Source organism: Saccoglossus kowalevskii, chromosome 9, assembly GCF_978046115.1.
Source record: "Saccoglossus kowalevskii chromosome 9, keSacKowa6.1, whole genome shotgun sequence".
In the NCBI taxonomy this organism is placed as follows: Eukaryota; Metazoa; Hemichordata; class Enteropneusta; family Harrimaniidae; genus Saccoglossus; species Saccoglossus kowalevskii.
In genome coordinates this window covers 5,199,049-5,223,995 of record NC_140649.1, presented here as the reverse complement: position 1 = coordinate 5,223,995, position 24,947 = coordinate 5,199,049, and the positions used below count along the sequence as shown (strand labels likewise).

The 24,947-nt window shown below is 32.9% G+C and overlaps 1 protein-coding gene and 1 long non-coding RNA gene across 3 annotated transcripts in view; both read left to right on the top strand.

The window, feature by feature from the left end:
- LOC102810051 (E3 ubiquitin-protein ligase HECTD3-like) overlaps positions 1–11,683 on the top strand; it is a 37,742-nt gene extending 26,059 nt beyond the window's left edge. For both annotated transcript variants that reach the window (XM_085503075.1, XM_085503074.1), the window contains exons 11-20: positions 598–715; positions 1,465–1,568; positions 1,888–2,010; positions 3,414–3,503; positions 3,866–4,072; positions 4,613–4,742; positions 5,199–5,273; positions 6,305–6,383; positions 8,913–8,984; positions 10,512–11,683. In XM_085503075.1, coding sequence (XP_085359201.1) covers positions 598–715; positions 1,465–1,568; positions 1,888–2,010; positions 3,414–3,503; positions 3,866–4,072; positions 4,613–4,742; positions 5,199–5,273; positions 6,305–6,383; positions 8,913–8,984; positions 10,512–10,596 — 1,083 coding nt within the window. In that variant the 3' untranslated portion in view covers positions 10,597–11,683. The remainder of the gene's footprint in view (positions 1–597; positions 716–1,464; positions 1,569–1,887; positions 2,011–3,413; positions 3,504–3,865; positions 4,073–4,612; positions 4,743–5,198; positions 5,274–6,304; positions 6,384–8,912; positions 8,985–10,511) is intronic.
- A 3,911-nt stretch (positions 11,684–15,594) lies between these two features.
- Positions 15,595–21,356, top strand: LOC146738068 (uncharacterized). Its single transcript, XR_014930493.1, has 2 exons — positions 15,595–15,683; positions 21,186–21,356. It is a non-coding gene; the product is annotated as an uncharacterized LOC146738068 (long non-coding RNA).
- The last annotated feature ends 3,591 nt before the right edge of the window (positions 21,357–24,947 follow it).

The window sequence follows — 24,947 nt, the reverse complement described above, 5'->3', positions numbered from 1 at the left end:
CTAAAATACTGTCTTGTGAAAAGTTTGTTGCTAAGTGATGGAGTTTCATTTCATTTAATTCCATTATGATGTGAAGATGAGCTCATAGCTCTGCAGTTCTTGTGCAGCTGTAGCCCGTTCACTTTACACAAAGTCTGCATAGACAGACGCCGATAACATTCATTGTATCACGCTAGGCACAGAAAATATTTTATAAAAAAGTATGCTATTTATTAGCATACTTTATTAAATGACAAAATATATTTTCATGGTGTTCCAGGAAAAATGCTGCTATGCATATTATTTGACTTTTTTTTTTCTCCAAAAAACAGATTGCCAATAACCAAACAAACTACACATACTGTTGACTAATACTGAAAATGATTTATTAAAGACAAATTTTGACATAAGATATGTTTACGTGTCAAAACTACACGAATAGCATACATTCTCTCTTAAAATACAAATATGAAAGGAGTTAGTGAATGGAGGGTTGGGATATGCTGAAACAATACAAGAGTTTGATATACAAATTCCCTTACTTGTGTGGCAGATTATAATCTAGATAGTATTACATTGTTGGCATCATCTCATTTCTTATCTTCTGTTTGATTGTAGATTTACGAAGGATTAAAGCCGAGTGATAGATATGAAAAAGCTCTAGATTTTAGGTGGCCACAGCGTTATGACCAGTGGTGGGAATGTAAATTTTTATCAGAAGGAATTATAGATCAAGGCAAGTATGAAAATCCCTAGGTACCTTGTCTGTTGAGTTGCACTGTGTTTTGTCAGCCTTGTACAAGAGTGTACCCTCTCATTGCTGTATCTGCATGAGTAATGTGTCATTTTTTTTCTCATAACAATGTACACACAACTACAATTACCTTATTTTTAGCACATGTGCATATGTATATTACAGATTTGCATACTAGTATCTGATTAAAATAATTTAGTTCAATGATCTACCATACATTAAATGCATTTTTTGGTTGATATATGCTTCTAATAGAACCAGTACCATATTGGAAGCACTGAATGCTGTTATCATTTTAATCTTGGCTGATTATTTCCCAACTTTTACTTTAACAGTAAAAACAGTTTTTTGTCATTGAGATTATTCTGCATGTTGTAAGATTCGGGTTTGGGGTTAACTATAGACAAAAGTCTGCCAGTAATCGATAACATTTTGGAACAAAGGTAACCAGTTATTCAAATCAATGTTTATGACATTAAAATGTAGCTGATACCCTATTGGTTTATCAGACACATTTTAAAAAATATCTCCAGCATGGTCAATTGTAGTGCAAATATTGAAATTGAATTGAAATTGAAATTTTATTTCACCAGTAACATTAATACTAATGTACTTGATATTTGCTGCTACATGTACTTGATTAGATTATAATGCTCATTAAGCCTGTTATTTATTTATATAGAAGAACGTATTGATCTACCCAAGATTCTAACAGATTTTGTTTTTTCTAGGTGGCGGGTTTCGGGATAGTTTGTCAGACATGTCAGATGAGTTGTGTCCAACTGTTGCTGATATACCAATACCTTTGCCATTCTTCATTAGATCACCCAATCAGGTAATACAGGGATGCAAAAAGGTTCTATGCTTTCTACATGTATTAAACATCCATTTCATGGGATGTCTAGTGGCTGAGGGGAAGATGTGCCGTGATGTTTTAACTAGGTGTTGTATGCGAGCGTTGATTCAAGTACTTTTCATCTAACATGGATATTTACCATGCAGTGTAATCTATGTTTGCTTTATGTTCTATGTCAGCAGCTACGAGGAGTTTACAATTATTTGTCTATACTATTTGCTATATTTATACCATACTGTTATGGCTTTTTAATTCTACTAGGGTGATATATGAAATAAAAACTAACTGTTATTTTCAGTCACAAGATAATTCAAACATTAACAGAGATGTATATATACCAAATCCTGCCTGCAAACAGTTTGTTAAATACGAATGGATTGGACAGTTGATGGGCGGATGCCTTCGTAGTAAAGAACATTTGGTATGTATGAATGTTTCACCAAAACTTAATCTGATTAGTACAGGCTTTAAAACTATGACAATTCGTGAACAGATTTAAAGAGAAAGCCATTCTACTAAATATTTTACGAGATTGCTCCATTTTACAATTTACTATGTGTATACATGACCATATACAGTGTTCCACCTGGCCCACATATGTGTATACATGACCATATACAGTGTTCCACCTGGCCCACATATGTGTATACATAACCATATACAGTGTTCCACCTGGCCCACATATGTGTATACATGACCATATACAGTGTTCCACCTGGCCCACATATGTGTATACATGACCATATACAGTGTTCCACCTGGCCCACATATGTGTATACATAACCATATACAGTGTTCCACCTGGCCCACATATGTGTATACATGACCATATACAGTGTTCCACCTGGCCCACATATGTGTATACATGACCATATACAGTGTTCCACCTGGCCCACATATGTGTATACATGACCATATACAGTGTTCCACCTGGCCCACATATGTGTATACATGACCATATACAGTGTTCCACCTGGCCCACATATGTGTATACATAACCATATACAGTGTTCCACCTGGCCCACATATGTGTATACATGACCATATACAGTGTTCCACCTGGCCCACATATGTGTATACATAACCATATACAGTGTTCCACCTGGCCCACATATGTGTATACATGACCATATAGTGTTCCACCTGGCCCACATATGTGTATACATAACCATATACAGTGTTCCACCTGGCCCACATATGTGTATACATGACCATATACAGTGTTCCACCTGGCCCACATATGTGCTCAGTGAACTTGCAAAGATTTTCATCTGAGCTATTCACAAAATGTAATTATATAAATATAATTAAAACTGGACTCGGTACCAAATTTACATAGACATTACACCTGTATTGTTCTAATTAAGGAGGTAATTACTAATTTAAGGAGGTTCACTAAACATGGGTAACATTAATCTCTATTACCTTGTACTTTTGTGAGTTTTACTCTGATAAATAAAGATTGTATATTTTGAAAAACAATTTCAAAACATATCTGTTCTTTATACAGGTTTTGTCTTGATATAATGTACATTAAAAAAATTATTTCCAAAACAATAAGAAATCATTTCTATAACCAAACATTTGGCCAGTTTGGAGGGCAATAAAAAGATTCCATTTAGTTGTTAATTTGTTTCTTAGTTTTACATATTATGTTGCAAACAAACTTGACATTGCCAATACTAATAGTTTATCCACACATAGACATAACAAAAATTGAATGTTTTAAACACTAAAACAAAACCAGACTTTGTAATGTATTTTTAACAAAACACAGTTGTTGTTCTGAATCTAATGTATGTGCTTTATAATGATTGTCATCAGGTGCTGGCATTGCCTTCTTTTGTTTGGAAGCAGTTGGCAGGTGAGAGAGTAACATGGGCAAGGGATTTCATTACTGTGGACGCATCAGAGGTAATTTTATATTTCATTATTCAGTTATTCACATTCCGAGAATGGAAAATATTGATGTCCAAAACTATTTTCAGTTTTCATCAAATAAAAATAACTTAAAGGATTATTAGAGTAGTATTCCATCTTCTTACAAAAGTAATTTAGCATCTGTTTTATTGTTTGTTTTTTTCAAATTAAAAAAAATGGATATAAGTGATCATTCCACTATTTTACTATTTTGTTATTTTTTTTCTTAATTACACATTTTTTTTTACTTTGCGACAAACAGTCAAGTGTGCAAGTGAAAATTGTTGATGTGCCGGGCAAAACAAGGTACAACTGTATATGATAACAGATTATGTGTACATTCTCTCCATCTACAGGTGAAATTAATTGAAACTATAGAAACTATGGAGAAAGAGACATTTGACAACAGCTTTGCTGGAGAACTAACATATACTACAGTACTTAGTGATCACAGTGGTGTATCATTAATAGATAATGGTAGCAATGTAAATGTGCAATATGAAGACAGGTTAGACTATTGTAGAAAGGTGCAGGAACTAAGAATGAAAGAATGTAAAGAACAGGTTAGTCTGTTAAAACATCATGGGCATATCAATCTGCTGATGGTAACATAATGGATGGAAACTTTAGTCTTAATAGTTACCAGATAGTTTTTTGGGTCGAAAAAAGCATAACAAGTTACATTTCTGATATTTGTGTCCAAATTTTTTTTTAGTTCATAAAATTCTAACTCATGTGAAAATTGACCAATTAGGGCAACTATTTAATTGAGTCATAATTGAAAAAGTGTGTTTAAATATAAATGTATATGCATAGTTCATGGAAAAATACTGACTTCCTATTGTTTGCCTATTCTTAAAACATAGTCTTTTGAAAAATGTAAGCAATGGTTTAACAACTTGCATGGAGTGCACTGCCTAAATCTGTGAGAAGAGGGTTGACACTGAATGCAATGCTAAAGGAAATTACAGTGAAGAACAGATTCTGATTGTAAAACATTCAAATTCCCATTCAAAATGGCATTGTGAGGGTGCTATATCACCACATCATTCTTTATTTTATGAATATTCACGTATGGCCTGTGTTGCTGTTTGTTTCATCAGATTGACGGGATTAGAAGAGGCTTGTTAAAGGTTATACCGCAAGCTGCGTTAGATTTATTGACGTGGCAGGAGTTAGAAAAGAGGATATGTGGAGATCCTGAAATCACAGTGGAAGCCCTCAAGAAAACAAGTAAGAATTACTAATATTAACACATAGCCTGTTAAAAGCTTCCATGAATAGCCAAAATAAATGGGAGAAAACAGCATCAGCAGCCGATGTGTTTGAGTACCTTAGAAGCTTTTTGTCTGCAGGTGCAAATAAATGCTATTTCTCCATGAAATAATGGTTGAAGATTAAAATTACGTTAAAAAAGAATTCAAAGAAAACATGCTTCTGTGATATTATTTTAATGTAACAATATAAACTTGTATAACAATATAAAGTTATAATTGCCAATGGCAACAAGTTGAGTGTAACCTACAGTGAATAAGTCTCTCATTTCAATCACTGAATTTCAAAAATGTACGTTTGTTGTGAGTAAATTACATTTATAGTCTCTCCCCAAACCATGCCAAAAAAATATGAGAAACAGAAACTATAATTTCAACATACAGACTTTTACTCATTGTTTTCTCTATCCCTCAGCTTATTACGAAGATCTTGAACAAACTGACACCAGAGTGAGATTTCTTTGGGAAGCTATGACAAATTTCACCAATGGTAAGCGTTACAGACAGACATTATTAAAATATGGGATGAAAATTTGTACAGTAGATGACATATTTGCACTGACCAACTGTACTTTTAAAATTGCCATGGATCAAGCTGTATTATATTTTGATTCATTATAATCATGGAGGTAAAAAGAGAAGGAGTCACAGCCAAGCTTAGATCAAAGGTACCAGGATGGTCGCCACTGTTTGTACATAGATCAGGGAGTTTATTTGCCGAATGGATCAAGGAGGACAGTTTCCTCTAAGCGCAGTGAGGATTACCGTGAATTAGCATACTACGGACGCCTTCGGCGGCACTCTGTGATTTTCGTGACAATTCTGTCAAATTCTTATAAACAAATATGGCGACGATCGATAACGCGCACGAGTGTCATTTCGAACCTCAAAATTCAGTCTCTGGTACAACGCGGTGCGGCCCATGCCATGCACCATTGCAAAGATCATTAAATGAGCTTTATTGTGGACTAAAAACAGTACTAGCAAGGTTTCGGAACATTACAATATTGCTGATTCAAAACTACAACGGAAAATGTGCTGAAAAACGAAAAATTACATAAACTTAACAAGAAATTCTCTGATTTTCAAAATTCCAACTTTCCCGTTCTCACAAACACGATTTCTCTACGTATAAAAGATCTGCGCATGCTTCATGTCCTTTGACATTTACTGCGACACCATAAAACAAGACCTTGGAATGTGTACTGTGCGCAGCAACGCTCGAGAGTAAATGACGCGTTGGCGACGATCCTGGGGTGAAAGGACGATAAGACAAAGGGAATTATGGGATTAAACTTGGTTAAAACAAAAGAAGTTTAGAAGGATTATTTTGGCTGTGACTCCTTCTCTTTTTATCTCCATGTTATAATATAGTCAATTTGTGCCATTTTTACACTCAAAATGGGCTTACATTGTACTCACTTTACAAGTGGGAATTGAAATATTTAAATCCAGTGTACTTTAGTGTAAATTTGATGTAGTCATCATAGAACTGATCACCATCTCTTACTGCTTGTACAGAGGATAGGAGTCGCTTTCTTCGGTTTGTTACTGGAAGGAGGAGACTACCAGCTCCATTGTATATATGTCCTGATAAAAGGCAAGTGTTGTTTTATATACAAATGTATTTTGATTTCCTAAAACGAGGGAGTCATCACCTGCGCATGTGGCAGACGGCCATAGAGTCTACCCATGAGCCTTTGTGTTTTTAGTGTGCGTTGTTATCGTCGCTTGGGACTCAATTATCACACATGCGCAGGTGACGACCCTCCCACTTTAAATTACTTTGCTTCAGTCCAAACTTAAACTTTGACACATGCCACACTGTGGTAATTGTTTCTGAACACTTCCCTGGAATAATATGGAATTACAAGGAATATGTTAGTTAGGGGAGAGTAGGAAATCAAACGGGTGGTTCACCGCGGTAATCACCGGGGAGAGCCGCTGACTGCTTATAATTAGGGGTCTCTACCGCGGTGGCCATCGGTATCGGTTGCAACCATGATCGTAGAAAAGGTGTGAAATACGTACTTAACAGTTTCCTTTGTGATTTCATGAGTCTTTGTTTCAAATAGCTGTTTTTAATCGAGCAGGTTACGAGCATCGCTGGCATGGAAATACTAAGCATATGGTAATATTATCGACCCACGTATTTTATTAATATAAAAATCCATAAGTCCAATGCTGTATACGAATTGTTGTTGCGTGAAACAATGTTGTATTTTATGCATGTATTTATCACAAATTCCAAGAGTAAAAGTCGTAACTTTCGAAGGTACGAGTACTACGACTCCTCCATACATTTCACTTAAGTTTGTTACACTTGAATAAAGTCTACCACATGAAAAGAATGTTATTTACGAAGTTTTAAATAGCCGAGCCTTCCTGATTCGAGCCTCTTGTTGATTTGACAACGGTGGGTATCATTAATGTTTATTCTTTGCCTGTATCGCATTCCAGACAAAAAGTTCAAGATCGGTAAACAAGAAATGGACGAACTAAAATGTCTCCTGTGTTTCACGTGCGACATGATTATTAAAAAAAAACAGAGTTAAGCGGTCATGTACGTTCTATAAATCTAACCTCGCACACATAATCTTGTATTGACATGGTTTTTTTTTTTTTGGTCAAAAACGACGTTGCTTTTCAGTTAACTCTTTGCGAGAGTTTACCGATTTTTTTAACAAATGTTAAGTAACTATATCGTTTTACGTCAAACTGGGTGGCCCGAATTTAAATGTCAGTGTGTGAACTCATTGAGGTCATTGCCCACTGCCGCACGTAATTCAAACACGTGGTTATTAGAGTTCAGTCAAAATGTACGCGAATAAATAATAATAACTTAGTTTGCGTAATTATTATAAAAGCAATACATTGCAAAGTTGAAATACTTAGAGCCCGTGCAATACTGTAAACATATTTGCATTATTAGAAAAGCAGCACACTAAGTAAACGATGTTGAAATATTCAAAGCCAATACAGAGTTGGATACAAGTTGTGTTATTACAGTACCGCCGGATATAATAACAAATTTACGAGATCGAAGCGCGGATCAAGAAAGAAAAGGGTTGCTAAGGTAACGTGCCAGTTCAGTGCGTGACTTGGGGTCAAACTTCGGTCAACACACACTTGATGTCAGCATCATTTGATGTGTCCCAAAATGATGTCGACGATTACTCAATTGTCGCAGCGCATGTTGTACCAAGTCCATGATACACCCCGTTTCGACTTTGGCTTGCTTTTCCTTCTTAGTGCATGTTCTTGTTCACGTAAATGCGACCTCTCACCAATGTATTAAAACACTTTGAATTTATACTTATGCGTGATTATATTTGGTCTACGCGAAACATTAATCTTTCTAAACATTTTCTGAGACCATGCATGATATATATTCACAAAATAATGCGATCATATTATATATATTGTTGATTTCTACGCCTTTCTGGTTCGTTTTGTGATTTTGTGATCCAAGGCTCAGGCAAATAAAATAATGTCAACTATTATAGACTAGTTTCCTAGCTTTTGGCTCAGCCAAATTGGTTTAATTTTTCATTAGAACTTTGTGATCTTTTCAATTTCCCAGTTCTTTGTGTTCATTAATGGTCTTGACAATAAGTGTGAATTGCTGTGCGAGCCCACCGCGGAAGACCGCGGTCAGCCGGCGTCATGGAATCTATGCATAAATTTGCATAAAATGCGGTCGACCGGCGAGCACCCACCACCACTGCGGTGCACCGTTCGTTTGATTTCCTACTCTTCCCTTAATATACTGTCTGGTGAAAGCCTTCATGGATAGACGAAATGTCAGCAGTATGGTACATTGTTTTTTAACTTTGTGTTCATTTTGGTCAAATTGGCAATTTATCATAACACACCAAACCCATTTGGTGTTGAATCCCATTTAAGACTCTGAAAAGGCACAACATATTTTCATTGAGCCAATCTACCTACATCATGTCCAAAAAATTAATAGGTTCATCACAACTACAATGTAGTGTAAAAATAGTAACACTGTTTTAAGAAATGCCTTGAAGTTACTAGGGAAAGAGAACATGCTTCAAATTAATCTTCATAAGTGTAAATGTACATGTACGTGGCATATATCTTGACTTGTTTTTACTAATTATAGGTCTGATTCAGTTGATGCATTACCAGAATCTTCCACCTGTTCAAGCACTCTCTATCTACCCAATTATTCCAGGTAAGGGACAACCATTGTAAATCATACAAGACTCATCTGTACAATATTACTGCATATTACTATGTTTCACTCACTAAGTTCTACCTCGGTAACCGCGATTCGGGATGCGGTTTCTATTATGTACATATTGCAATCACTAAATGGGCGTGGTCATTTTTTTCTCACATCACTTGCACAAAACAAACAATACACTGTACAATCTTTTGAATAAAAGCTAACTCCAATTTAGATATCGGGGAAGAGTGACAATCGTCACGTAGCGTCACAAAAAAACTTTTCACATGAAAAAAAATACTTAATATATTTTTAATATATTAAATATATATTTAATGTAATATGCATTTATTTTTTTAACTTTCTTTGTAACGGAAAGTATATTCTGGCAGGAGTTTCAAATAAAAACAAGCACTAAAAAAGTACGGTACTGTGGGTACGGTAACACAATCCGGCCATGCTTCGGCTCACAAGTGAATAACTTAAGTGTTGAAATTGTTGATTATTATTCAGTAGTGATTATAATAACGCACGAAAAATAAATTCGTTGAATTGTTATCAAATGCAAGTCAAATTCAACTTAGTTTCACCGTAAGCGAATTATTTCGGTCACATGTAAACGATCGACGCAATACGACATCCGCCATGTAGTTTGAATGCACATGAGATGTTACTTGACCGGATAGGTCAAGTCACTAATTAACCAATCAAAATGCTGGATGGTGCCCACGTGTTCAAATTACCTTAGTTCATTTAAATATGTTAATGACAGGTCACCGACTTCACGGTGAACGAAACCCGGAAGGGATTTATCGATAATGTAGTGCGATCTTTTTGCTTGGATTTGCATGGGAAAACAACATGACTTTTTTTTTAAATCAAGAAATTAGTTGTTTTCGAAAGATAAACTGAGCATTGAAAATGAGTTTTTCGGTGATAACAGCTCATTGTCGAAAACTTGCGACACACTGACATATTCATAAAGAGCATTGACCATGGTACCTTCCATGTATTGACAAAAGTTGTCGCAAGAAAAAAAGCATTTAACTGCGTGTTTGACATCCTAACACTACTGAACAATAAAGAGGTGTGAATATTTTTTTTCACGTTATCGAAACAAATGAATAGGATTAGGAACAATGTACCAGCTGGTTGAAACAAAGTCAGTCACGGTCTTGTTGAATTGGGGGTGCGGTTAGTAATAGGTACTTTTCATGTTTTCAATTTTTGTTGAGAACTCTTTAACACTGAAGCCGAAATCGGGGGTGCGGTTACTATTAGGTATGCGGTTTATAATAGGATTTTAACGGTAGTTGTGTTAAACAGTCATTTATTCTGTGTAAGGTGTGTTTCTTAGTTGGTTTCTTGTGATGAACATGGATGCTGGCCCCCCAGTTATAGATATTTGGTCATTGACGAATTCTTTTGTCAGCTGTAGATGTGAATACTTCTGGTACAGATATGTGCATATTAATGAGCTCATTAGCATATTAACATATGTCATATTCTAATTATGTCTTCTATCTTGCATAGTGCCAGAGTTGCTGAGGATAAACTGAGGTATGCTGCTTACAACTGTGTTGCCATAGATACAGATATGAGCCCATGGGATGAATAGTGATGCATTGTGGATATTAACTAAACCTAAGATTTGGGTAAATTATATCATCCAAGGCTCAGTATCCCTTCACGCAGAACTGTTAGCGTCGTGTATGTATGTATGTATGTGTGTGTGTGTGTGTGTTGATCTTGCTTGAACTAACAACGGGTAGCATGTAATTTTTAAAAACGATAACGAGAAAATTGGCTGGTTCATGAAACGAATGCATACACATTCTGACATGTAATTCATGTGTTTACAAAGAGACTACTATAATTGTATTATGTGATAGTCATGAAAAGGCAAGCTGCCACTACTGAGTAAAGTAAAAGTACACTAACATCATGACTTTGCCTGTATGGGGGATCATACTGTGGACTGATGTTACATAATTATTATAAATATTGCTGCATTTAATGAATGCAATTATGCCATGTTTTTGAATTCTAATTAATCAGAGTACATCTCAAAGGTGATTGTAATCTTTATGGTGGAATTAATGATACCATATATGAGGGGGGAGTGCGAAATCGGGAAAAGACTTGCCAGAGATTGAAAACTGTTTTATTGACAAGATTTAATTTATCCACCATGATCCTGGTTTCAACTGCAATTTAGCCAATTTGTACAAAATGTTTGTGTTTTTTTCTGAGTATTGTCAAAGATTGAGTTGCAGCTGTTACACAGGAGTTCACATTAAAACCTGTTACCATAGTTCTTGTATCTAATGTTTTCATGATTGAACTTTGTGAGATGTGCTTCTCAACAAAATATTCTCTGCAATACCATATTTGATTTGAAGACAATTCTACACTTGCTAACTTGTTTTTTATTGTCAAATTCTGATAATTGTATATTGTAGAACAAAACATCTTGTGGCAATGAAACACGCGCTATGCTGTATTACACACAGATAATAGCATTTGTAAAAAATAATATTTTTGTAGTCGTTCCTGGTGTGATGTATGGTATTTTAGTTTGATACTATGCTTTTATTTTACTTTAAACATCCTCAAAACCCAACGTTGTATCTGATTTTCAATTGAAGTGGCACTGTCGTCGGAACTGCGTATACGTCTAAGTGGGGGGGGGGGGCAAACAAAAATTAATGTTTACATATTGATAGTGTGCAGCTTTATAAAGATCGGTTGAAAACCAGTTACATATTTACATGCAAGGTCAATTCAAACAATTATCAAAATTATGTGTTGAGCTTTGGTTGCAGTTAAGGTTTTTTTTGTAATGATAACATATTGTTATAACGATGATCCCTAGTCGTGCGCAGTGTTTATGTTTTATACTGCATATATTGCGTAGTCCATAGAATACACAGTTCTGACAACAGTGCTGATTTAATAGCAATTTTAAAGTAAATTATTATTGATCTGTAACTGGTTTATTTAGTTCTAGACTGATCTTTGTTTTCTCAGATATGAAAACATACTATGACACATAGCTGTGGATCATTGCATTGCTGGCCCAGCAATGGTGGTGGTTATGTGGGTTAACAGTTGGCAATCCTGGGGAATAACTTTAACAAAAATGCATGCCTGAAACAGTTATTTTATTTTTGCAAATTTGATACTGTTTTACTAGACGAGCTGTTTTTTATGGAAGTCTTGTCTAATATTTTAAATGCTTTGTATATGTGGGTTATTGAAGGTTTTACTTTTAACCTTTATTATATATGACATTTACACTTTGTATTGTATCGTGCAGCTTTAATTAGATACCCCACGTTGGGTAACTTTAACCTGACAATTATTACATCCTTATGTTTTCTTGAAAGACTTGTGTTTTTTTGTTTTTTATTGATTGTCAGATTTGCATTGGTGAGCTGTTTTAATGGCCTTGTTAAAAACGGTGTCAGAAATCGATGTGATAGATTCAGAAACTTAAAGCAGTCTGATTCAGTTCATTACAGCATGGTGTTTCGTATTTGGAAAATAATTAGTTCTAATACACTTATCTCTTTACTTACCTTCATAAACAAATCAACATTTGGTATGCAAATACGTGTACATTTGTGGAGATCACATGTACCATGCAACGAGAACACATACACAGCTCTTTTAGATGCTGTTCTGAAGAAAGTAAGTTAGGGTAAATACAACAAAAACAAAGGATATTTGAACGGCAACCAAACAGAGAATTAACCAGAAGAACATACACTTGCACAGTTATGATTGTGCACTCCTTTTCAAATTATCAAAAAGCAGTAAACAAGACATTTACCAATTCAGGTTGAGTAGCCAATGTCTGGGGATCTTTCAAGTTGCTTAACGTAACTGAATAATACGTTTTTTCCTTTGTTTTGTACAATGTATTTTTGCTGGAGTAAAATAATCAAGCGTAATAATATTAAACATTTTGTTCATATGTTTGTGAGTCAATCATAATTTATGATGCTCGTGTTTTATAATCTATGTTCTGGGAAATCTCGAAGTGTTTTGAATCTATATTTGAATATTACAGTGAAATTCACTAAGATTTTGTCGACAAGATTGCCCTGGTTGTTGTATGATTAGAATAACTGATCACCTATATTGTTTCAAAGAACTGTTGAGTATATGTATCGGCAGACTTTTTCACATTCTATGTGTAAATATGTCAGGACTCTCTTGTAAACCATAATATTTAGATATTTGTGTGAAACTTGTATAATTTAGCTCCACTAGAAAACAACTACATATATGGTCCTTGTACTTTTGTATGAGTCTACTTTTCTAAACGTAACTATTCTCAAATTGAATAATATAAATTTGCTTGTGTAATGTTAACGTTAATTAGAAATAAAAGTGGGTAAACTTTAGTACGCACCGTGGAGTCAGTTGTTCTAATCACTATATCCAGAGCAATCTCAAACTGACCTGATGGCTACCATAGTCAACAGAAGGTCATTAACCTGACATGACACATTCTGTGAAAACACATTGTTGACACTGTGATTAGGACGTATCACTGTACATTCACATTGGTGATGACTTAATGCCTGATCAGTATGCAATTCAGTGATAAATCATATACTTAACTCATGTAGGGTTTGTACACCTTATAATTTACTATAAAAAGCATGCTTTTTGAAATGAACCTTTATTCACTGTTGTATATATTAAGACTTCTAGTTAAATATGTATGTAGCTTTTGTAACCAGAATTGGTCGGTTTGGGAATATAATCATTTTGATAACATGCTTGACTTTCATGAAAATGCTCTTTATTGTTATATCATGGACTTTAACAGACTGTTATCTTATAGTATTCTTTTGTAAAAGTTTGGTGCCGATTTGCTGAGCTTGTTTCTTGGACAAGCAATACTTATTATACAGCTGTACATATGTATGTAATTAAACACACAACTTTTGGTTCAAATAAAAGTGGCAATAAAAAAAATGAGCTTGTTTATTGTGTGTATTTTCTGTGCTGGCATCAATTTCTCATGAATGAAGCCAAATCATAAAAAGCTGTGTTATGGATGTCCTTCATAAATGAATATCTAATTGTAGGTTTCCTTTAGTACCCGGTACCTATTTAACATTCAGTTTTAATTCAGCTATGTGATCAGCTGACTCCTTGAAAATGAAATTAATTGCATTTTGCAATTTTATAGAAGTGCATATAAACTCCAAATCATTCCAATATACACTCTATGCTTGCAGCGAGCATGGAAGGCATTTGGTGGGAAAATGACGATGAGACTGTGCTTCTTCCTGTTACTCTGCAATCTGCACAATTTACTTCGTTATTCTTTTATAATCAAAGTGAAATAGAATATTGGCTTGGAAAAATAAAACAAAGTAAGTTGCTCAAAGTTATGACCATGTTTTTCCGACTAGGGCTTGACTGACAATAGTCCTGACAGTGGGCGTAAGATAAACACTCATTGTTTGCGACAGAAAGCTTATCACCCGTTATGTTAGAATCGTCAACAACAGATAAACATTACGCAAATATCCACGAAACTACAGTTGTAGTTATTTGTGTTAGCGTTTAAAGCACACATTTGAGCAGCGTCTTTGGATGATGTATCACGGTCTAAAGTAACAGTTTTATAAATTTTTGAAAAATTTAGAAAAAAAGGAAATTTTGTTTTCTCGCTACCTTAAAGCTTTCTAATTGAAGGTTAGCAGATAGTTCATATTTTTTATGTTGTTATGTACTCCACAGAAATGTGTATATACTTGTCAATTGTCGTCCAGCAATTCACATAGAGGTTTTACTGATTATCTGTGTTTCGCATTATAATTTACTAATTAAAAACCTGTTTATTTGATTGGCGATGTAAGCAGATTTAGGAGTTTAAATGAACAGTCCAAGTTTGGACCAACAATTGTGAATAATTTACATGTGGAATCCTTTTAGTCACTATTTAGTTCTCCTTCAAATGTACCGTATATTTTCATCTGTGTGCATGTTCACACCTAAATCTCAGTCATGTCTGGACTATTACATATATGTAAATACACTCGTTAGATCATTTTAATGTTAAAATGCAACAAAATAAAGCATTTTTGCAATTGCGGAAGTGGGTTTCAGTCGTGCATTGACACGCTTCAGTCAAATTTTGTTTGCCCAAATCTGGCCCTTTATCGGATTATCGACCGATAATCGAATCGTTTTAACGAATTCAAGTTCTCCGTTCAAGAGCCGTATCTCTGACATACCTTTCAAACTTCACACATAAATTACATATATATACCACGTTTGTTAGGAGTTCAAAGGACCCTTACGTTCAAAAGTCTCCCCTGTATATTTTTTATATCTTAATTACTCACTAGTTTATGACTCTTACATTCATATTTTAGCAGAAAGTTGTTTAACTTTATATTATCAACAGATACTGTTGGCGTTTCCTTATTTTTGCGAGACTCTATTTATTATTAATAACTCTTTTTCGTCGGAAACCCCGTTCTACTTCTTCAAACGTGCGAAAAAACCCGTCGATAATTGACTACTAGCCTCACGTGTACTAGCCTGAGGAGTATGAAAATGGCATCATGGGAAAATTTTAAATTTGTCTACCGGAAATCAATGGCCGTTCTGTTGCTGTTGAACCGTCCCGAATCTTCCACATAGATTGCTATTTTACATCACTGCGACTAAAAGGTGAGTAGTTATTGCATTCAATTTGTTAACAAATATGTACAAATACTAAATAATGGGAGGTAGGTGTTTCATGATTGTAATCGCTTCGTGGACAGTTGTCGCTGACGATGGTTCCAGTGCCAAAGACAGAGTGCTAGTTTACTAGTGCTGTGATGTGATGGTGTGAGCTGCAGTCCGGGTGCTATGAATTGGGAGATACAATGTAATCAGCAATCATAGCTAGCATATAAATTGTTCATGTTGCTTCTAAAATATGCCCGACAAACAGCTCGTCGCAGTTTAGTCGGTCGCCACTTATCCTGATCATGGAGGTAAAAAACATCCGTGTCCTGATAGACAATCTGCATGGTGCTGTCTCCAGTGTTTTTGTAATTTTGGTAATGTGTTTTGAGAAATCTGATTTTTTTAAAATATGCCTGTGCGTCGTACAGCTCTGAACACGAAAATTAGAAGCAGACTGGCAACGCAAGCCCCATCAAGTCAATCCATGTGTGCCTCCAATTGATCGAATGTACAATGATACGCATTATTAACTTGTCGAGATAAATTGATACACTGTAATACCTCTACCCAAAGGAGGGCAAGTATGTTTGAGTTACAAACAAGTCTTATCATAATTTAAAGGTCACTGTGACCTTATTCAAAATTATTTAATTTGTACCCCATAAAAGTATATACTGAACATTACCATATGTTTTGTGTTGTTGATGTAACATTTTCTGTCTGCATTTGGTCAAGATCTAAAGAAAAATATGTTTACTATGAATTTATTATTTTATTCTGTTTTAAAAAGAATGAGAACCTGTTTGTAACATTTTATATAATAAATTTAATTTAAGAAAAAACACAAACTGTACACACTTTATTCTTTTATCCAAGATTTTGTATGATCATATTTTTATAATTTATACTATTTTGAAGTACTGTTTTTGAGTAAACTTAAAAAACATTTTTTAGAGAAATTTAGAAACAATACAGCAAAGGAAACACAGGCGTACACTACTGTACACTATTATGTAACACATATTTACAACAGCATAGTATACAAAACAGAAAATGTTGTATTTAAGTTAAACAATTCTCACATGTTGCGCATCTCCATGCCTGTCATAAAAGTGGTATCTCCCAACTGCCTGCGAAACATGTATCTAAACTCCAAAGGCGCGGCCTTTGATCTGATTGAATTTTGTCTAAACAATCATGTACATTTCATGATCGACCTGCTCGCTTTTATCGAAGGTTCTAACTGGCAAATCTGCACGTCTGTGTTTCCGTTACTGATTTATCTGCATGATTGGTTGGAACTCCATTGACAATCCCTTTTCACAATGTTTGGTCCAGCATATTGGTTACAAGTGTACGAACAGTCATATCTCTGCCATTTCTATGCCAATCTTCTCCAAACTGGGTATGATTAGTGTACTTATGGGTCCGGTGCTGACATCATATAGTGTGTGTGCTAATTTGCATATTTGTAAATTGTAATGCTTATGGATGAAGTCATATCTCTGGCATGGCTGATATTCTTCACACTTAGCGCATGATTAATGTAATTATTGATCCGGTGGTGACCATATATAGTGTGTGTACTAATTTGCATATTTGAATATTATTTGCATATATTAATGTTCATGGACAAAGTCGTATCTGGTGTTTCTATGTTGATCTGCTCCAAACTTGGTATGGTTAGTGTACTTATGGTTCTGGTTCTGACAACATATTGTGTGTGTGCTAATTTGCATACATTTGCATATATTAATGCTTATAGACCAAATTGTGTCTGGCATTTCTATGCTGACTTTTTCCAAACTGTATTGACTGTCACGCTTATTTTTAAAACTGTTGCTCTCAATTTACAAATTCTCTCTATTCACACTAAAGCTTTTCAGTGTTTAACTTAAATTGCAAGAACAAAGAGTTCAAAAATTTCTAGCAACTACATACAGATTTGTTCAGTGTAATCAACCAGATTTAAAAATAGCATACACTGCCTTATAGTCATGTAAGGTACCCAAAGCTGTAACTGCTAGTGAATGATTCCAATTTTCCATGAACAGCTTGGGAATCAACCATCTCTGATGGTTTTCTTGTTTTATTTACATATTAAGACATTTGAACAAAGTGATTTATTGAACTTAACACACAAAATCACCATTACCTGTAAATAGCATTTTATCTATTTGGAAACTGTACATGTATAACTAACCGGATGCAACACATACATGTGCGGTCAGAAGGGATTTAAATTTTGAGCAGTCTGTATGAAAAGGGGGATGATTTTTAGCAACGCTGTCGACTTTGTCGAGCGGAGCTTATCATATGAGTGATTGTCCGTCCGTCGTTCTTGTCAATGTTTTACTTTTTTGACTTCTTCTTGAAAACTACAAGCCTGAATGCTTTGATACTTGGTGTATATGTACCTTGGGTAGATCTCTCTCAGATTTGTTCATTTTGTATTGATATCTTCAATTTTCTAATTTTGGTGAATATTTTTGTCATTTTTGGTAAAAAGTGATATTTTCGGCTTCTTGTTAAAAACCACAAGTCTAATTGCTTTGATATTACATATATAGGTACTACATGTGGACCACTCTCAAATTTGTTCATTTCATGATGACACTTCAATTCTCTAATTTTGATGAATATTTTTATCATTTTTAGTAAAAGTGATATTTTCGACTTCTTGTTAAAAACCACAATCATATATGGTGAAAAATGATATTTTTGAATTCTTGTTGAAAACAAGTCCCATTGCATTGATACTATGCATATTGTTCATTTTCTAATCATATCTTCTGTTCTTTAATTGAAATGTGCATTGCTAACAGCGAAGCTATCTCAACCGAGAGGCTGCTTGTTAAAAACTTCTATCTGAAAAGGGGTTTAGTTTTCTCACTTACAAATGTATTACTACAGCTGCTAACAATATTGTATAATTTTATCTTACCACTTTGTTGTAAATTCATATTTTACCCCATTTATGCATTTTATCGTTTTTTCGGACTGCTATGTTTTTAGTCCCCGTTCGGACGAAGTCCGAAAACGGGGACTTATAATTTCCGTCTGTGCGTCCGTCCAGAGTCATATCTCAGAATCCCATGGACCGATTCCGTTCATTCTTTGTATGTGCCCAGCGGTTTAGCGATTCGATTCAAAATGGCCGACTGGCAGCCATCTTGTTTTTTGAAAATGTTGTATTTTGGACATGCTTTGTCAGTTTTCATTCAAACTTGGTACATAGATTATACATGTTAGGATACATGTCCATGACGATTTATTTCACAATTGGATCAAAGATGGCTGACTGGCAGTCTTCTTGTTTTTTGAAAATGTTGTATTTTAAACATGCTTTGTCAGTTTTCATTCAAATTTAATACATAGATCATACATGTTAGGATACATGTCCCTGGCCGTCCGTGAGTTCCTGAGTCTGTCCGTCCGTGTGTCCCTCTGTCCAGAGTCATATTTCAGAATCCTGTGGACTGATCCCGTTCATTTTTTGCATGTGCCTAGTACCTTATGTGGGGCATATGCACATGCCCTGGTTTCGTGATTCGATTCAAAATGGCCGACTGGCAGCCATCTTGTTTTCTGAAAATGTTGTATTTTGGACATGCTTTGTCAGTTGTCATTCAAACTTGGTACATAGATTATACATATTAGGATACATGTCCATGACGATTTATTTCGCAATTGGATCAAAGATTGTTGACTGGCAGGCATCTTGTTTTTTTTTATGCGGTATCTTGGACATGCTCTGTCAGTTTTCATTCAAATTTCGCACATACATGTACATTGTACTTTATACATGTTAGGATGTATGTCCATGACAATTTGTTTCAAAATCTGGTAAAGGATGGTCGATTGACAGCCATCTGACTTTTTGGCCTTACTACTATATTTCAACAATTTATGTACCATTTTCATTTGTATTTGGCATACATCATACATATCAGTGTGTTTCATAATCAGATCATAGATGGCCGAATAACGACTGTTTTTATTTTTGGCCATATTACTACTACACAGAACACGTGTTTTGATGTAAATAAACAATCTGTTGTATACGCCACTTGGAACTCAAGTTTCAAGGACACGCTCGCGACAACTCTTCCGCTTTAATATGACAAGCACAAAGAGAACTTTGAAAAATTTTAGGGGGACTGTGCAATTTTCAATGACTTATTTTTAATTGCAATTTTATCATATTATTTCGTAGTCATTTTATTTTATACCCTATTTATGCATTTCTTTATTGTGTTCTCGTCATTTTTGCAGTGGATTGTTCAATTTTATGTAAAATTTTATATCTATATGCTGTGCATGAAAAACCATTTATGGATGTACTGTTTTAAATGAATAAATTACAAATTACAATTACAAATTTTGACCTCAAAACAAATCGATTTGTCCATGGTGTCAGCGATTATTTCCCCCAGCACATTTATCATCCCTATCCAACCACATCTGGTCTACTGGTAACTTCACTGTCCCTTACATGTGTTTAACCATTACACAACATAATTTTCAATACGCCACTATTAAACATCTGAACTCTGCCCCCCCCCCCCAACCCTAAAAAGCATGGGCAGTAGAAGCATTTTCAAACAAGAGCTGAAGAAAATGCTTCTCAGTGAGTGATATTTATCTATGTACATAGAGCATATTCATTTTAAAAGTATGCAAATTTGAATACTCTTATTAAATAATTTTAATATCATTCATTCATTGTGATGATTGATTATACTATTTACTGGTTGATCTCATTTATTTAATTCATTACTTTTATTTGTTTACTGTGACTTTTATGACGACTTAATTTTTTTATTTAATATTAAGCGCCATGGACTAGACTAGTCCATGTGGACTATTTCCTTGGTCCCCACCAGTATTATACAATTTTGTCCCGTACATGAACATGTAAATATTTTGTTTGTATACTGGTGAAATAAATAAATATAAATATAAATCTAGAACCAGTGATCATATTCAGACAAAACTCGGCAATCGGATAGTATGGAACAAACGAAAGGTTTTGTTACAAATCTGTGCATATTTAATCAGGAAAATTTGCATTATAATGAATTCTTCTGGTGCTAATATCTCAAAACAAAATCGCCACATACAACCAGAACACTGAAAATTATATTTCTAATATCCAGATGAAATCACAGATAATTTAAGGCACTTATATAAGATCTAACTACAATGTAGTTGTTGGTGTCAATCTGTGCATCATTAATTCACTTTAACTTATAACTTTTTTGTATGAATAAATTCTTGTTCCAATTGTACCTTGATAACTAATCTTAATATTTAAGTAGTAGATATGCAGTAACCGTATGTCAACAAGCTATTCTGATATCTGCATTAGGAGCATATATATTGCATGTTTTATATTATATATTTACTTCTCAAGAAAGCTGGCACAAAATAAAATGTTGTAGTATATTTCTGTACGGTTTAAATTAAGGTTCATTATACATTTCTTTTTATTCACAGGATAAATGCAGTACACCAATTAACTAAGGAGTTGTAATGAGGACCGGATTGGTGGAAATTTGTCAGATCCTGACCCTCCTGAACCTTGCATACATGCAACCTGATATTATTGTTTTGTTTTGCAAATGTGTGTTTAATGTTAACTTGAATAAATGATTTTCTCAAATGATACATTTTAGGTGTTTTGTTTCCCCGTCTACTTCACGAATAGTTCAATAATTTATAAAACATGATGTTCAAAAGTGCCCTCAATAAATGTCTACTAATGTTAATTATAAATAAATGGAAGTTCAAAAGTATCCTATTTACATTCAAAAGTATACTGGTAATATCTTACAGTTAGGTAAGAGAAGATTTCAATAAATGTCTACTAATATTAATTATAAATAAATGGAAGTTCAAAAGTATCCTATTTACATTCAAAAGTATACTCATAATATCGTAATGTTATGTATTAGAAGATTTCAATAAATGTCTACTAATATTAATTAGAAATAAATGGAAGTTCAAAAGTATCTTATTTACATTCAAAAGTATACTCGTAATATCTTACAGTTGTTTAATAGAAGATTTCAATAAATGTCCACTAATATTAATTAGAAATAAATGGAAGTTCAAAAGTATCTTATTTACGTTCAAAAGTATACTGGTAATATCGTAATGTTATGTATTAAAAGATTTCAATAAATGTCAACCAATATTAATTACAAATAAATGGAAGTTCAAAAGTATCCTATTTACATTCAAAAGTATACTCGTAATATCTTACAGTTGTGTAATAGAAGTTTTCAATGAATGTCTACTAATATTAATTATAAATAAATGGAAGTTCAAAAGTATCCTATTTACATTCAAAAGTATACTCGTAATATCTTACAGTTGTGTAATAGAAGATTTCAATAAATGTCTACTAATATTAAATAGAAATAAATGGAAGTTCAAAAGTATCCTATTGACGTTCAAAAGTATACTCGTAATATCGTAATGTTATGTATTAGAAGATTTCAATAAATGTCTACCAATATTAATTATAAATAAATGGAAGTTCAAAAGTATCCTATTTACATTCAAAAGTATACTCGTAATATCTTACAGTTGTGTAATAGAAGTTTTCAATGAATGTCTACTAATATTAATTATAAATAAATGGAAGTTCAAAAGTATCCTATTTACATTCAAAAGTATACTCGTAATATCTTACAGTTGTGTAATAGAAGATTTCAATAAATGTCTACTAATATTAAATAGAAATAAATGGAAGTTCAAAAGTATCCTATTGACGTTCAAAAGTATACTCGTAATATCGTAATGTTATGTATTAGAAGATTTCAATAAATGTCTACCAATATTAATTATAAATAAATGGAAGTTCAAAAGTATCCTATTTACATTCAAAAGTATACTCGTAATATCTTACAGTTGTGTAATAGAAGTTTTCAATGAATGTCTACTAATATTAATTATAAATAAATGGAAGTTCAAAAGTATCCTATTTACGTTCAAAAGTATACTCGTAATATCTTACAGTTGTGTAATAGAAGATTTCAATAAATGTCTACTAATATTAAATAGAAATAAATGGAAGTTCAAAAGTATCCTATTGACGTTCAAAAGTATACTCGTAATATCGTAATGTTATGTATTAGAAGATTTCAATAAATGTCTACCAATATTAATTATAAATAAATGGAAGTTCAAAAGTATCCTATTTACATTCAAAAGTATACTCGTAATATCTTACAGTTGTGTAATAGAAGTTTTCAATGAATGTCTACTAATATTAATTATAAATAAATGGAAGTTCAAAAGTATCCTATTTACGTTCAAAAGTATACTCGTAATATCGTAATGTTATGTATTAGAAGATTTCAATAAATGTCTACTAATATTAATTATAAATAAATGGAAGTTCAAAAGTATCCTATTTATGTTCAAAAGTATACTCGTAAAATCGTAATATTATGTATTAGAAGATTTCAATAAATGTCTACCGGTACTAATATTATAAATAAATGGAAGTTCAAAAGTATCCTATTTACATTTAAAAGTATACTCGTAATATCTTACAGTTGTGTAATAGAAGATTTCAATAAATGTCTACTAATATTAATTATAAATAAATGGAAGTTCAAAAGTATCCTATTGACGTTCAAAAGTATACTCGTAATATCGTAATGTTATGTATTAGAAGATTTCAATAAATGTCTACTAATATTAATTATATATAAATGGAAGTTCAAAAGTATCCTATTTATGTTCAAAAGTATACTCGTAAAATCGTAATATTATGTATTAGAAGATTTCAATAAATGTCTACCGGTACTAATATTATAAATAAATGGAAGTTCAAAAGTATCCTATTTACATTTAAAAGTATACTCATAATATCTTACAGTTGTGTAATAGAAGATTTCAATAAATGTCTACTAATATTAATTATAAATAAATGGAAGTTCAAAAGTATCCTATTGACGTTCAAAAGTATACTCGTAATATCGTAATGTTATGTATTAGAAGATTTCAATAAATGTCTACTAATATTAATTATAAATAAATGGAAGTTCAAAAGTATCCTATTTACGTCCAAAAGTATACTCGTAATATCATAATGTTATGTATTAGAAGATTTCAATAAATGTCTACCAATATTAATTATAAATAAATGGAAGTTCAAAAGTATCCTATTTACATTCAAAAGTATACTCGTAATATCTTAGTTAGGTAGTAGAAGATTTCAATAAATGTCTACTAATATTAATTATAATTAAATGGAAGTTCAAAAGTATCCTATTTACATTCAAAAGTATACTCGTAATATCTTAGTTAGGTAGTAGAAGATTTCAATAAATGTCTACTAATATTAATTATAAATAAATGGAAGTTCAAAAGTATCCTATTGACGTTCAAAAGTATACTCGTAATATCGTAATGTTATGTATTAGAAGATTTCAATAAATGTCTACCAATATTAATTATAAATAAATGGAAGTTCAAAAGTATCCTATTTACATTCAAAAGTATACTCGTAATATCTTACAGTTGTGTAATAGAAGTTTTCAATGAATGTCTACTAATATTAATTATAAATAAATGGAAGTTCAAAAGTATCCTATTTACGTTCAAAAGTATACTCGTAATATCTTACAGTTGTGTAATAGAAGATTTCAATAAATGTCTACTAATATTAAATAGAAATAAATGGAAGTTCAAAAGTATCCTATTGACGTTCAAAAGTATACTCGTAATATCGTAATGTTATGTATTAGAAGATTTCAATAAATGTCTACCAATATTAATTATAAATAAATGGAAGTTCAAAAGTATCTTATTTACATTCAAAAGTATACTCGTAATATCTTACAGTTGTGTAATAGAAGTTTTCAATGAATGTCTACTAATATTAATTATAAATAAATGGAAGTTCAAAAGTATCCTATTTACGTTCAAAAGTATACTCGTAATATCGTAATGTTATGTATTAGAAGATTTCAATAAATGTCTACTAATATTAATTATAAATAAATGGAAGTTCAAAAGTATCCTATTTATGTTCAAAAGTATACTCGTAAAATCGTAATATTATGTATTAGAAGATTTCAATAAATGTCTACCGGTACTAATATTATAAATAAATGGAAGTTCAAAAGTATCCTATTTACATTTAAAAGTATACTCGTAATATCTTACAGTTGTGTAATAGAAGATTTCAATAAATGTCTACTAATATTAATTATAAATAAATGGAAGTTCAAAAGTATCCTA